Source organism: Palaemon carinicauda, chromosome 35, assembly GCF_036898095.1.
Source record: "Palaemon carinicauda isolate YSFRI2023 chromosome 35, ASM3689809v2, whole genome shotgun sequence".
Classification (NCBI taxonomy): domain Eukaryota; kingdom Metazoa; phylum Arthropoda; class Malacostraca; order Decapoda; family Palaemonidae; genus Palaemon; species Palaemon carinicauda.
The window spans coordinates 38,693,661-38,708,660 of NC_090759.1; the positions used below are offsets into that span (position 1 = coordinate 38,693,661).

General features: G+C 33.3%; 1 protein-coding gene across 1 annotated transcript in view; it reads right to left on the reverse strand.

Annotated features, from left to right (window-relative positions):
- The window catches only part of LOC137627420 (uncharacterized), a 26,658-nt gene that overhangs the window by 4,045 nt on the left and 7,613 nt on the right, over positions 1-15,000 (reverse strand). Inside the window, exons 8-16 of the mRNA XM_068358508.1 lie at positions 14,283-14,418; positions 13,093-13,268; positions 10,629-10,786; positions 9,860-9,946; positions 8,829-8,877; positions 6,821-6,985; positions 6,116-6,254; positions 5,185-5,357; positions 4,656-4,819 (exon numbers count right to left, since the gene is read on the reverse strand). Coding sequence (XP_068214609.1) covers positions 4,656-4,819; positions 5,185-5,357; positions 6,116-6,254; positions 6,821-6,985; positions 8,829-8,877; positions 9,860-9,946; positions 10,629-10,786; positions 13,093-13,268; positions 14,283-14,418 — 1,247 coding nt within the window. The remainder of the gene's footprint in view (positions 1-4,655; positions 4,820-5,184; positions 5,358-6,115; positions 6,255-6,820; positions 6,986-8,828; positions 8,878-9,859; positions 9,947-10,628; positions 10,787-13,092; positions 13,269-14,282; positions 14,419-15,000) is intronic.

The following is a 15,000-nucleotide window of genomic DNA, read 5'->3' on the forward strand; positions in this document are numbered from 1 at the left end:
TGTTTAGGAAGTAAGCTACTCTTTTTACTGTGATGTTTAGGAAATAAGCTACTCTTTTTACTGTGATGTTTAGGAAATAAACTACTCTTTTTACTGCAATGTTTAGTAAATAAGCTACTGTTTTTACTGTGATGTTTAGGAAGTAAGCTACTGTTTTTACTGTGATGTTTAGGAAATAAGCTACTCTTTTTACTGTGATGTTTAGGAAATAAGCTACTCTTTTTACTGCGATGTTTAGGAAATAAGCTACTCTTTTTACTGTGATGTTTAGGAAATAAACTACTCTTTATTTTACTGTGATGTTTAGGAAATAAGCTACTCTTTTTATTGTGATGTTTATGAAAGAAGCTACTGTTTTTACTGTGATGTTTAGGAAATAAGCTACTCTCTTTACTGTGATGTATAGGAAATAAACTACTCTTTTTTTTTTACTGTGATGTTTAGGAAATAAGCTACTCTTTTTATTGTGATGTTTAAGAAATAAACTAATCTTTATTTTACTGTGATGTTTATGAAATAAGCTACTCTTTTTATTGTGATGTTTAGGAAATAAGCTACTCTTTTTACTGTGATGTTTAGGAAATAAGCTACTCTTTTTACTGCGATGTTTAGGAAATAAGCTACTCTTTTTACTGTGATGTTTAGGAAATAAACTACTCTTTTTACTGTGATGTTTAGGAAATAAGCTACTCTTTTTACTGCGATGTTTAGGAAGTAAGCTACTCTTTTTACTGTGATGTTTAGGAAATAAGCTACTCTTTTTACTGTGATGTTTAGGAAATAAACTACTCTTTTTACTGTGATGTTTAGGAAATAAGCTACTCTTTTTACTGTGATGTTTAGGAAGTAAGCTACTGTTTTTACTGTGATGTTTAGGAAATAAGCTACTCTTTTTACTGTGATGTTTAGGAAATAAGCTACTCTTTTTACTGCGATGTTTAGGAAATAAGCTACTCTTTTTACTGTGATGTTTAGGAAATAAACTACTCTTTTTTTTACTGTGATGTTTAGGAAATAAGCTACTCTTTTTATTGTGATGTTTATGAAATAAGCTACTGTTTTTACTGTGATGTTTAGGAAATAAACTACTCTTTTTTTTTACTGTGATGTTTAGGAAATAAGCTACTCTTTTTACTGTGATGTTTAGTAAATAAGCTACTCTTTCTATTGTGATGTTTCGGGAATAAGCTACTCTTTATATCGTGATGTTTAGGAAATAAGCTACTCTTTTTACTGTGATGTTTAGGAAATAAGCTACTCTTTTTACTGTGATGTTTAGGAAATAAGCTACTCTTTTTACTGTGATGTTTAGGAAATAAGCTACTCTTTTTACTGCGATGTTTAGGAAATAAGCTACTCTTTTTACTGTGATGTTTAGGAAATAAACTACTCTTTATTTTACTGTGATGTTTAGGAAATAAGCTACTCTTTTTACTGTGATGTTTATGAAAGAAGCTACTGTTTTTACTGTGATGTTTAGGAAATAAGCTACTCTTTTTACTGTGATGTATAGGAAATAAACCACTCTTTTTTTACTGTGATGTTTAGGAAATAAGCTACTCTTTTTATTGTGATGTTTATGAAATAAACTACTGTTTTTACTGTGATGTTTAGGAAATAAACTACTCTTTTTTTTACTGTGATGTTTAGGAAATAAGCTACTCTTTTTACTGTGATGTTTAGGAAATAAGCTACTCTTTTTACTGTGATGTTTAGGAAATAAGCTACTCTTTTTACTGCGATGTTTAGGAAATAAGCTACTCTCTTTACTGTGATGTATAGGAAATAAACTACTCTTTTTTTTACTGTGATGTTTAGGAAATAAGCTACTCTTTTTATTGTGATGTTTATGAAATAAGCTACTGTTTTTACTGTGATGTTTAGGAAATAAACTACTCTTTTTTTTACTGTGATGTTTAGGAAATAAGCTACTCTTTTTACTGTGATGTTTAGGAAATAAGCTACTCTTTTTACTGTGATGTTTAGGAAATAAGCTACTCTTTTTACTGCGATGTTTATGAAATAAGCTACTCTTTTTACTGCGATGTTTATGAAATAAGCTACTCTTTTTACTGTGATGTTTAGGAAATAAGCTACTCTTTTTACTGTGATGTTTAGGAAATAAGCTACTCTTTTTACTGTGATGTTTAGGAAATAAACTACTCTTTATTTTACTGTGATGTTTAGGAAATAAGCTACTCTTTTTATTGTGATGTTTATGAAAGAAGCTACTGTTTTTACTGTGATGTTTAGGAAATAAGCTACTCTTTTTACTGTGATGTATAGGAAATAAACCACTCTTTATTTACTGTGATGTTTAGGAAATAACCTACTCTTTTTATTGTGATGTTTATGAAATAAACTACTGTTTTTACTGTGATGTTTAGGAAATAAACTACTCTTTTTTTTTTACTGTGATGTTTAGGAAATAAGCTACTCTTTTTACTGTGATGTTTATGAAATAAGCTACTGTTTTTACTGTGATGTTTAGGAAATAAGCTACTCTCTTTACTGTGATGTATAGGAAATAAACTACTCTTTTTTTTACTGTGATGTTTAGGAAATAAGCTACTCTTTTTATTGTGATGTTTATGAAATAAGCTACTGTTTTTACTGTGATGTTTAGGAAATAAACTACTCTTTTTTTTACTGTGATGTTTAGGAAATAAGCTACTCTTTTTACTGTGATGTTTAGGAAATAAGTTACTCTTTTTACTGCGATGTTTATGAAATAAGCTACTCTTTTTACTGCGATGTTTATGAAATAAGCTACTCTTTTTACTGTGATGTTTAGGAAATAAGCTACTCTTTTTACTGCGATGTTTATGAAATAAGCTACTCTTTTTACTGTGATGTTTAGGAAATAAGCTACTCTTTTTACTGCGATGTTTAGGAAATAAGCTACTCTTTTTAATGTGATGTTTAGGAAATAAACTACTCTTTATTTTACTGTGATGTTTAGGAAATAAGCTACTCTTTTTATTGTGATGTTTATGAAAGAAGCTACTGTTTTTACTGTGATGTTTAGGAAATAAGCTACTCTTTTTACTTTGATGTATAGGAAATAAACCACTCTTTTTTTACTGTGATGTTTAGGAAATAAGCTACTCTTTTTACTGTGATGTTTATGAAATAAACTACTGTTTTTACTGTGATGTTTAGGAAATAAACTACTCTTTTTTTTACTGTGATGTTTAGGAAATAAGCTACTCTTTTTATTGTGATGTTTATGAAATAAACTACTGTTTTTACTGTGATGTTTAGGAAATAAACTACTCTTTTTTTTACTGTGATGTTTAGGAAATAAGCTACTCTTTTTATTGTGATGTTTATGAAATAAGCTACTGTTTTTACTGTGATGTTTAGGAAATAAACTACCCTTTTATTTTACTGTGATGTTTAGGAAATAAGCTACTCTTTTTACTGTGATGTTTAGTAAATAAGCTACTCTTTTTACTATGATGTTAAGGAAATAAGCTACTCTTTCTATTGTGATGTTTCGGGAATAAGCTACTCTTTATATCGTGATGTTTAGGAAATAAGCTACTCTTTTTACTGTGTTGTTTAGGAAATAAGCTACTCTTTTTACTGTGATGTTTAGGAAATAAGCTACTCTTTTTACTGCGATGTTTATGAAATAAGCTACTCTTTTTACTGTGATGTTTAGGAAATAAGCTACTCTTTTTACTGCGATGTTTAGGAAATAAGCTACTCTTTTTACTGCGATGTTTATGAAATAAGCTACTCTTTTTACTGTGATGTTTAGGAAATAAGCTACTCTTTTTACTGCGATGTTTAGGAAATAAGCTACTCTTTTTACTGTGATGTTTAGGAAGTAAGCTACTCTTTTTATTGTGATGTTTATGAAAGAAGCTACTGTTTTTACTGTGATGTTTAGGAAATAAGCTACTCTCTTTACTGTGATGTATAGGAAATAAACTACTCTTTTTTTACTGTGATGTTTAGGAAATAAGCTACTCTTTTTATTGTGATGTTTATGAAATAAGCTACTGTTTTTACTGTGATGTTTAGGAAATAAACTACTCTTTTTACTGTGATGTTTAGGTAATAAGCTATGATAGAAAAATATCAATATGAACAATAACAGGTTAATGTTCACTGCCTAAATACATTTCCTAGTATCACCGAATAATATTCCTATACAATTATGCTTTTTCCTTATGTTTATAATTTTGCCAAGATACTGATCGGACCGAGCGCGAACCGAGACTCTGGTGTGACTGGACCGATTTAAAAATTTAAAGGCCACTCATGAATGGCACAGGCAAGGGACAGTGACATTGCCCCATCAAACAGGACAATGCCCTAGAGACTGAACATATTACATATGATCAGCGCTCAAGCCCCCTCCCCACCCAAGCTAGGACCAAGAAAGGCCAGACAATGATTGCTGATGACTCAGCAGATGGACCTATAGGCTCCCTCCAAACCCTACATCCTTAGCTCACAAGGATGGTGAGGTTGCAACGACCAAAGGAGCTAACGAATTTGAGCGGGAGTCGAACCCAAGTCTGGCAATCACCAGGCAAGAACGCTACCACCGGGCCACCATATCCCCTACATAGCGTGAATCAACCCTTACTGTACAAAAAGTCAAGATGATACCTGTACCTGGGCTAAAATATGTCATTTACCTGATTCCTGGATATGGTAATTGGTTCTTTGAAGACGAGGAAATAAGCCATCTCGTCACAAATGGGCGCCGGAGCTGTGAGAGATCCATTGTAAACGTAGTAGTCACCGAGGAAGCTGGGCAGCAGGTTGTCAAGTGGAAACGGAGTCAGTTCAGTTGAGCTCACTGAAAAGAAGAAATTTTAAATTTTAGATGCAATAACATCATCATAATCATCATCATCTTTTTTTAACAATGAATGATTCACTATCGAAAGTTAATTGATTATCCAGTAGAAGACATACTATAGCAATTTTTGCTAGAATTCTGACTTACACGGTGGAACGACTTTCTCGAGTACGCTAATGATATTTGCTAGTTTAGTATTGTCAACCTCGCTCAAATCATCATCTTTATTCTTTTGATATTGAATGATTCACTATCGAAATGTAAATGATTATCCAGTAGAAATATTATAGCAATCATTGGCTGTTAATTATCCAGTAGAAAACAAACTATAACAATCATCTGTTGCTAAAATTCTAACTTACACGAAGGAACTACTTTCTCGAGTCCGCTAATGATGTTTGCTAGTTTAGGGTTGTCCGCTTCGCTGAATTCCAAGAAGACTGAGATTTCATATATGCCTCTTTCAACTCCGAGAGATTGTTGCAACCCTCCTAGGGACTGGTTGTTAACCAGCATGTGGATTTCACCAGGATACCTGAGGGAATGATAGGATATGTATTAAGTAGACTAACCTGTATTATTATTATTATTATTATTATTATTATTATTATTATTATTATTATTATTACTTGTTAAGCTACAGCCATAGTTGAAAAAGTAGGATGCTAACCCAGGGGCTCCAACAGGGGAAGTAGTCCAATAAGGAAAGGAATCAAGGAAAAATAAAATATTTTAAGAACAGTAACATTAGAAATAAAAAAGATTTAACAAAACAAGAGGAAGATAAATAAGATAGAATAGTGTGCCCGAGTGTACTCTCAAGCAAGAGAACTCTACCCAAGACAGTGGAAGACCATGATACAGAGGCTATGGCACTACTCAAGACTAGGCAACAACGGTTTGATTTCGGAGTGTCCTTCTCCTAGAAGAGCTGCTTACCATGGCTAAAGAGTCTTTTCTACCCTCACCAAGAGGAAAGTAGCCAGTGAACAATTACAGCACAGTAGTTAACCCCTTGAGCAAAGAAGAATTGTTTGGTAATTTCTGTGTTGTCAGTTGTACGAGGACAGAGGAAATTGAGTAAAGAATATGTCAGACTATTCGGTGTAAGTGTAGGCAAATGGAAAGTGAACCGTATCCAGAGTGAAGGATCCAATAAAGTACTGTCTGGCCAATTAAAGGATCCATAACTCTATAGCGGTAGTAAAATAATAATAATAATAATAATAATAATAATAAAGAGTACCTTTAGTTTTTCAAGAATATCTTCGAACATGGAACAATTATATTTACCTTCGACCGTTGATAGTGTGCTCAGAGCCATTCGTAGTGGGGCTCCCCCAATGAAAATGGTAATGGAAGAAATTGTACGGAGTTATGAAGGGGCCTCCTTGGATCGTAGCTCTGTATTCCATAGCCGGAAGGATAACAGCTGTGCGGAAGACAATTTTTCATTCGATTATTCACTGCCAGTGGTCATTTCAAGGAAAATTCTGGTGTAGCTAATTCATTCAAGACAGTACAGACCCTAGCTTGTTGATTTTTATTGAAAAGTTCGCATCAAGACTATTATTATTACTTGCTAAGCTGCAACCCTAGTTGGAAAAGCAGAATGCTATAAGCCCGAGGGCTCCAACTGGGAAGAATAGTCCAGCGAGGAAAGGTAATAAGGAAATAAACTACAAGAACAATAACAACCTTAAATTAAATCTTTCATATATTAACTACAAAACTTAGATTAACAGTTTGATGATATCTGGGAATACCTTTTATCATCATCATCTCCTCCTACGCCTATTGACGCAAAGCGCCTCGGTTAGATTTCGCCAGTCGTTTCTATCTTGGGCTTTTAAATCAATACTTCTCCATTCATCATCTCATCAAACTTTTTAATTCTTGTAGTTTATATATGAAAGATTTATTCTAAGGTTGTTATTGTTCTAAAACTATCATTCATATAAGTATAAAAACGTAAATTGTATGTTTAGGCTTACTTACCTCCATGGTCATTATTTAGAAGGACCATTTTGTCTGGTGTTAGACTGAAGTTAGTTAAGGCAAGAGGTGAGAATGTCTCCAAGACGGTGGAAGCTGTCTGGATGTCGATAGGACTCTGGCTGTCACCCCCACAGGAAGCGCTGATCAAAGGCCACACGTCCTGGCCTAGAATTGTTAAGTTAGGGTATTTGAGTTTTAAAATAGGTCTACAGTTAGCACCATGGACTCTTTCAAGATAGAATCTAATTTTCTCATGTACTTTTACAACTAACTTTTACTGTGATGTTTAGAAAATAAGCTACTCTTTTTACTGTGATGTTTAGGAAATAAGCTACTCTTTTTACTGTGATGTTTAGGAAATAATCTACTCTTTTTACTGTGGTGTTTAGGAAATAAGCTATTCTATTTACTGTGATGTTTAGGAAATAAGCTACTCATTTTACTGTGATGTTTAGGAAATAAGCTATTCTTTTTACTGTGATGTTTAGGAAATAAGCTACTCTTTTTACTGTGATGTTTAGAAAATAAGCTATTCTTTTTACTGAGATGTTTAGGAAATAAGATACTCCTTTTACTGTGATATTTAGAAAATAAGCTACTATTTTTACTGTGATGTTTAGAAAATAAGCTACTCTTTTTACTGTGATGTTTAGGAAATAAGCTACTCTTTTTACTGTGATGTTTAGGAAATAATCTACTCTTTTTACTGTGGTGTTTAGGAAATAAGCTATTCTATTTACTGTGATGTTTAGGAAATAAGCTACTCATTTTACTGTGATGTTTAGGAAATAAGCTATTCTATTTACTGTGATGTTTAGGAAATAAGCTACTCATTTTACTGTGATGTTTAGGAAATAAGCTATTCTTTTTACTGTGATGTTTAGGAAATAAGCTACTCTTTTTACTGTGATGTTTAGAAAATAAGCTATTCTTTTTACTGAGATGTTTAGGAAATAAGATACTCCTTTTACTGTGATATTTAGAAAATAAGCTACTATTTTTACTGTGATGTTTAGAAAATAAGCTACTCTTTTTACTGTGATGTTTAGGAAATAATCTACTCTTTTTACTGTGGTGTTTAGGAAATAAGCTATTCTATTTACTGTGATGTTTAGGAAATAAGCTACTCATTTTACTGTGATGTTTAGGAAATAAGCTATTCTTTTTACTGTGATGTTTAGGAAATAAGCTACTCTTTTTACTGTGATGTTTAGAAAATAAGCTATTCTTTTTACTGAGATGTTTAGGAAATAAGATACTCCTTTTACTGTGATATTTAGAAAATAAGCTACTATTTTTACTGTGATGTTTAAAAAATAAGCTATACACTGTATAAGAAAATATCTTTGTAGCTTTTTTTGCAAATTATGTCTTAAAGTTACTTTGCAAGGAAAGGTAAGGAAAGACTTAATATGGTAAAATAAAAAATGATATTGGTATCACGATATCGAATAGGCCTATGTACAATGAAACAATTTTGTCTTTTTTCAAAATTTTCACCGACAGAATGAAGTAAATTTATACAAATACACTAATCAAGTAGGCCTACTCACAGATCTTAAATATATTTATTCATATTTCGAATTTTAAAATGTCAAGTTAATAAATAGTTCATTGAAATACATTGTTTTTATCCAATTGATATATTTCAAAAGACTTTAGCAATAGATCATATCTAACGAAATAAACTTCATATATTTATTATTATTACTTGCTAAGCTACAACCCTGGTTGGAAAAGCAGGATGCTATAAACCCAGGGGACACAAAAGGGAAAATAGCCCAGTGAGGAAAGGAAGCAAGGAAAAATAAAATATTCTAAGAACAGTAACAACATTGAAATGAATATTTCCTATAAAGAATGTAAAAACTTTAACAAAATAAGAGGAATAATAATAACATAGAATAGTGTATCCAAGTGTACCCTCAAGCAAGAGAACTCTAACCCAAGACAGTGGAAGGCCATGGTACAGAGGCTATGGCACTACCCAAGAAAGGACTTAACTCACCATCAGGCCCATTGTGACTCCAACTTGGCTCAAGTTGTCCGGCAAGGATCTGGTAACACAGGGAAGGAATATGAAGGATTTCATTTATGTTTAGTTTGCTATTATTATTATTATTATTATTATTATTAAGTTACAACTCTAGCTGGAAAAGCAAGATGCTATAAGCCCAAGGGTCGAACAGGGAAAAATAGCCCAGTGAGGAAATAAAGAGATAAATAAACTCTATAAGAAGTAATGAACAAATAAAATAAATATTTTAAGAAGAGTAACAATATCAAAACAGATCTTTCTAATATAAACTATAAAAAGACTTATGTCAGCCTGTTCAATATAAAAAATACTTAAAAGTTTAAAGGCCACTCATGAATGGCAGAGGCAAGGGACAGTGACATTGCCCTATCAAGCAGGACAGTGCCCTAGAGACTGACCATATATACATGTGATCAGCACCCAAGCCCCCTCTCCACTCCAGCTAGGACCGAGAGGGGCCAGGCATTGGCTGCTGATGACTCAGCTGATAGACCTATAGGCTCCCTCAAACCCCCAATCCTTAGCTCACACGGATGGTAAGGATACAGCGACCAAAGAAACTAAAGAGTTTGAGCGGAACTCAAACCCCAGTCTGGCGATCACCAGTCAGGGATGTTCCCACACTGAATTCTTGAATATATTTTCAAATATATTCGGTTGCTGGGGCCTGATTGGTAACGTCTCTGCCTGGTGTTTGCCAGTCGGGGTTACGAGTCCCACTCAGACTCCTTAGTGCCATTAGTGTCTGCAACCTTACCATCCTTGTGAGCTAAGGTTGGGGGGTTTGGGAGAGCCTATAGGTCTATCTGCTGAGTCATCAGCAGCCAATGCCTGGCCCTCCCTGGTCCTAGCTTGGGTGGAGAGGAGGCTTGGGCGCTGATCATTTAGTATATGGTCAGTCTCTAGGGTATTGTCCTGATTGATAAAGCAATGTCACTGTCCCTTGCCTCTGTCATTCATGAGCGACCTTTAAACCTTTAAACCTCTTTGTATTAACTTACTTTGCGTCCGCTCAAGTTTTGCACCGGCCGGATGTTACTGCTAATCTTGTTACCATTACTGTCTTCCAAATTGCGAAATTCTGCCAACTGAGAAAGGAAAGAAAATATTTTTAATAATTCAATTTTTCTTCTATAAAGTGGGAGGTACAGTACTATACTCAATTACTTTTAATGAGGCAAATATGCTCTGACATATGGGGGTGCCCTTTTAGCTCTGAAAAGTTTCCTGCTAGCTGTTAGTTGGAGAAAATCCTTCTAACTAATCAGCTGGTAGGAAGCTTTTTCAGAGCTAAAAGGGCACCCCTGTGAGTCAGTGCAAATGCACCTGACTCGCAGGGGTGCCCTTTTAGCTCGGAAAAGCTTCCTACTAGCTGATTGGTTAGAATGATTCTCTCCAACCAATCAGCGATCAGGAAACTTTTCCGAGCTAAAAGAGCACCCCTGCGAGTCTGGTGCATTAAAAGGTTTCACAATGATGTAAGACGTGTATAAAACTATGCGTACTGTATTTTTGTAGATAATACAACGAAGGCTTTAAAGCTTTAGTTGTATTATATACAAAAATACATATAGTTTCATACACGGCTGACATTATTGTGGACACTTTTAGTATATATATATATATATATATATATATATATATATATATATATATATAGAGAGAGAGAGAGAGAGAGAGAGAGAGAGAGAGAGAGAGAGAGATACATACATACATACATAAATACATATATAGATAGACAGACAGATAGATAGATATAATTTTTGGTACCTGTGCTGAAGATATGCCCACAGTATCATTAAAGATGGTCCACGTCACAGCCTCCTGGCATCCTGGTCTGGTGAGGGATCCTCCATAGCGGTAAAATTCACCAATATTCTCTGGTAGGAAACCTCTGAGGCTGAAGGGACTGACGGTTGTTGATGATCCTGTTTGGAAAATCATTATTATTATTATTATTATTATTATTATTATTATTATTATTACCACCGCCAACAAAGTTAGGAGGAGGTTATGTTTTCGCCCCTTTTTGTCTGTTTGTCTCAAGAATGTGTCCAGGTCATATTGTGATATTGAGGCGTGGAAGTGATTCAATTTTGAAAGTCCTAGGTCAAAGGTCAAGGTCAAAGTCGAGAAAAAGGTCGTTTGTGTGTGAACAATATCCTGGCCACAATTTTTATCATAGAGTAGTGAAACTTTCATGGATTAATTGTTATATTGAGACGTGGAAGTGATTCAATTTTGAAAATCCTAGGTCAAAGGTCGAGGTCAGGGTCGAGAAAAAGGTCATTTGTGCGCGAACAACTTCCTGGCCACAATTTTACTCATAGAATAGGGAAACTTTCATGGATTAATTATCATGTTAAGACGTAGACGTGATTCAATTTTGAAAGTCCTAGGTCAAAGGTCAAGGTCAAGGTTGAGAAAAAGGTCGTTTGTGTGTGAACAATATCCTGGATACAATTTTACTCATATTGACACTTTCATGGATTAATTATCATGTTGAGACGTGGAAGTGATTCAATTTTGAAAGTCCTAGGTCAAAGGTCAAAGTCAAGGTCGAGAAAAAGGTAATTTATGTGTGAACAACTTCCTGGCCACAATTTTACTCATAGAATAGGGAAACTTTCATGGATTAATTATCATGTTAAGACGTAGACGTGATTCAATTTTGAAAGTCCTAGGTCAAAGGTCGAGGTCAAGGTCGAGAAAAAGGTCGTTTGTGCGTGAACAACTTCCTGGCCACAATTTTACTCATAAAATAGGGAAACTTTCATGGATTAATTATCATGTTAAGACGTAGACGTGATTCAGTTTTGAAAGTCCTAGGTCAAAGGTCAAAGTCAAGGTCGAGTAAAGGGTCGAGCGAATTAACCCTAATCTCAAGAAAGAAGCTGCCATGGAGGAGGTCTGCAACCTTGATATGCTTTTCTAGTTTAACCAATTAAAATAGAAAAAAATATTAATGAGCATTCCGTTAATATAAGTTGTTCTGAAATATTACTTGTTAATCCACGGCTGGAAATTACACGGTTGGTGGCAGTTAAGAAACCATCATTAATCTAGCAATAATTAATGTTCTTTAGATCTCAGATTTGGAAAGGAATAATGGTTTACCTACCGAGTCATTATCAGCCTTGGCCATTTCTTCCCTGGTCTTAGCTTGGCTTATAGCATCTTGCTTTTCCAACTAGGGTTGTAGCTTAGTTTGTGATAATAATAATAATAATAATAATAATAATAATAATAATAATAATAATAGGGAGCCGTGGGCTTATAGCATCCTGCCTTTCCAACTAGGGTTGTAGCTTAGCAAGTAATAATAATAATAATAATAATAATAATAGTAATAATAATGATAATGATAATAATAATGATAATAAAAATCATAATAATAATAATAATAATAATAATAATAATAATAATAATAATAATAATAGGGAGCCCGTGGGATTATAGCATCTTGCTTTTCCAACTAGGGTTGTAGCTTAGTTTGTAATAATAATAATAATAATAATAATAATAATAATAATAATAATTATTATTATTATTATTATTATTATTATTATTATTATTATCATTATTAAAAATAAATGGACTCAATTCACATTTAAATTGACATGTAAATAAATAGCTAACAAAAGTATGTTGTCAAGTATTTTGATTTAGTTTGTATTCCTACGTAAGAACTAACCCTTGCAGCTGGTAAATTCATTTACATGAAAAAAATATTCTTCTCAACAAATCAATTATGAAGAAAATAGTGCGTTAGAAGTACACCTATAATTTAAAGAAACCTTAATTGAAAATCTACACTGTTAAAAATTTGCATTAAAAGAAACGGTAAATGTCTGGTAACTTATTCCAGGATTTTTACCGTTTTATAAACGGATATATTGACGTAAATGAGTGATATTACGGTCGCCAACCTTTAAGATATAATAACAAAGTATGGTATATTTACGGTCGCCTGTATTTTACTGAAATACGGTTGAGAAGAGTATATTTTTACGGAAAATTTGATTAAAATTACGGTTCATTCTAACAGTGTATCTATTAAAATGTTCCCTTACCAGAAGTTCGAATATTGTATCTAGTAAAATGTTCCCTTACCAGAAGTTCGAATATTGTATCTAGAAAAATGTTCCCTTACCAGAAGTTCGAATATTGTATCTAGAAAAATTTTTCCCTTACCAGAAGTTCGAATATTGTATCTAGAAAAAGGTTCCCTTACCAGAAGCTCGAATATTTTTCAACGCAGAGACGACCGGATTGAAGACAGCGTTGTCGTTTGGAGTGACTTCCAGGAAAGTGGAAAGAATCGCCAATCCATCATCTGCTATCTCCAGGGCAGAGTCATAATCCCCGTACTTCTTGTTATAATGTATCAACTGAATCTCCCCCGCATACCTGAGATATTAAGAATTATTTCAAAACTGTATGCATTCATTGTACAGCCTTTACAACGTTTACAACGCTTCCAGAAGGCTAAATTAACTGACAGCCCTTTCTTCAGACATCAACAACATTTACAATGCTTTCACAAGGCTAAAATTACTACCAGCCCTTTCTTCAGACATCAACAACGTTTATAGCTAAAATTACTGGATAAAACCACTTGAATATCAACTTAACCCTTGGTCAATACTCCATAGTATTCTAGAAGTTTTATTCTAGCAGTAATGAACGCTTCCAAAAGGCTAGAATTACTGTATAAAACATCACTTGAACATCTACTTAATCTTTGATCAATACTAAGTATTCTAGACGTTTTATTCCAGCTTCAATGAACAATTAAGGTAGAATAATCTAAAAACACTAGAAACATTAAATTAGATCTTTCATATATAAACTATAGAAACTTTAAAAAAAAAGCAAGAAGAGAAATAAGATCGAATAGTTGGGATATCAACGAAAACCTGAACGAAAAGAGATTACCTAAATTTAGGTAACATATTGCCTTAATGTTCTGCATATCAAGCGTGTGGGCTATGAATTGTATAGATTTATATTAAACCCCTTTTCTGAAAATAAAAGATTCTGCTTCTTCTTCTTCTTCTTCTTCTTCTCCTTCTTCTTCTTCTTCTTCGTTATGCTTACATTAAGGGGTCGGTTGCCTGATACGACCTCTCTAATGCCTTATATCAAAGGCATCCTCTTCTGCCAAACGCTTCTCTCCGTATCATCCTTCACCTTACCTCGCCATCTAGTTCTCTGCCTCCTTCTTGATCTTCTTCCCCTATCATTAATATTATAATTCTTCTTCTTCTTTTCCTCCTTCTTCTTCATCTTCTTCTCCTCCTTCTTCTTCTTCCCCACCGTTATCCCTACATTAAGGGGTCGGTTGCCTGATACGACCTCTCTACTGCCTTATATCAAAGGAATCCTCTTTCATATGCAAAATATATACTTAAATGAGATTACCTTTGGCCATTAAAAGTGTGTTCCGACCCAGTGGTACTTGTCGGACCCCAGTGGAAGACCACATCTTGTAATAGGTACTGGTTATTGAAGGAAAGGTTTCCACCCATCACAAATGGTCCGGTTGCTCTCAGTGTAACTGGAAAAGAGGGAGGAGAAATTCGGGAGATATTAGCATTAAGTTGATTCCCCCTTGGGTCTCTTATCACAAGGTAGGGAGAATCCTGATATTATAGGGTGGATAATATATGGCTTAGATGAATATGTATATATATATATATATATATATATATATATATAAATATACATATATATATGTATATATATATGTATATATATATATATATATATATATATATATATATATTCATATTTATACTATATATGTATGTATATATATATACATATACATATATAATATACTGTATATAAATATATATATATATATACATATTATATATATATATATATATATATATAAAATACTGTATATATATAAATGTAGGAGAGAGAGAGAGAGAGAGAGAGAGAGAGAGAGAGAGAGAGAGAGAGAGAGAGAGAGAGAGAGAGAGATTACTTCATCAAAATATTTTCCCATTAAGTTTATTAGCTTATCTAAAATATATAAAATATATGAAATTTATTGATCATCCACATCCTGCTAATGGTAATACACGATAATTGAAAATGAAAATTACATAGTCAGCTGTTTCCACAAGTG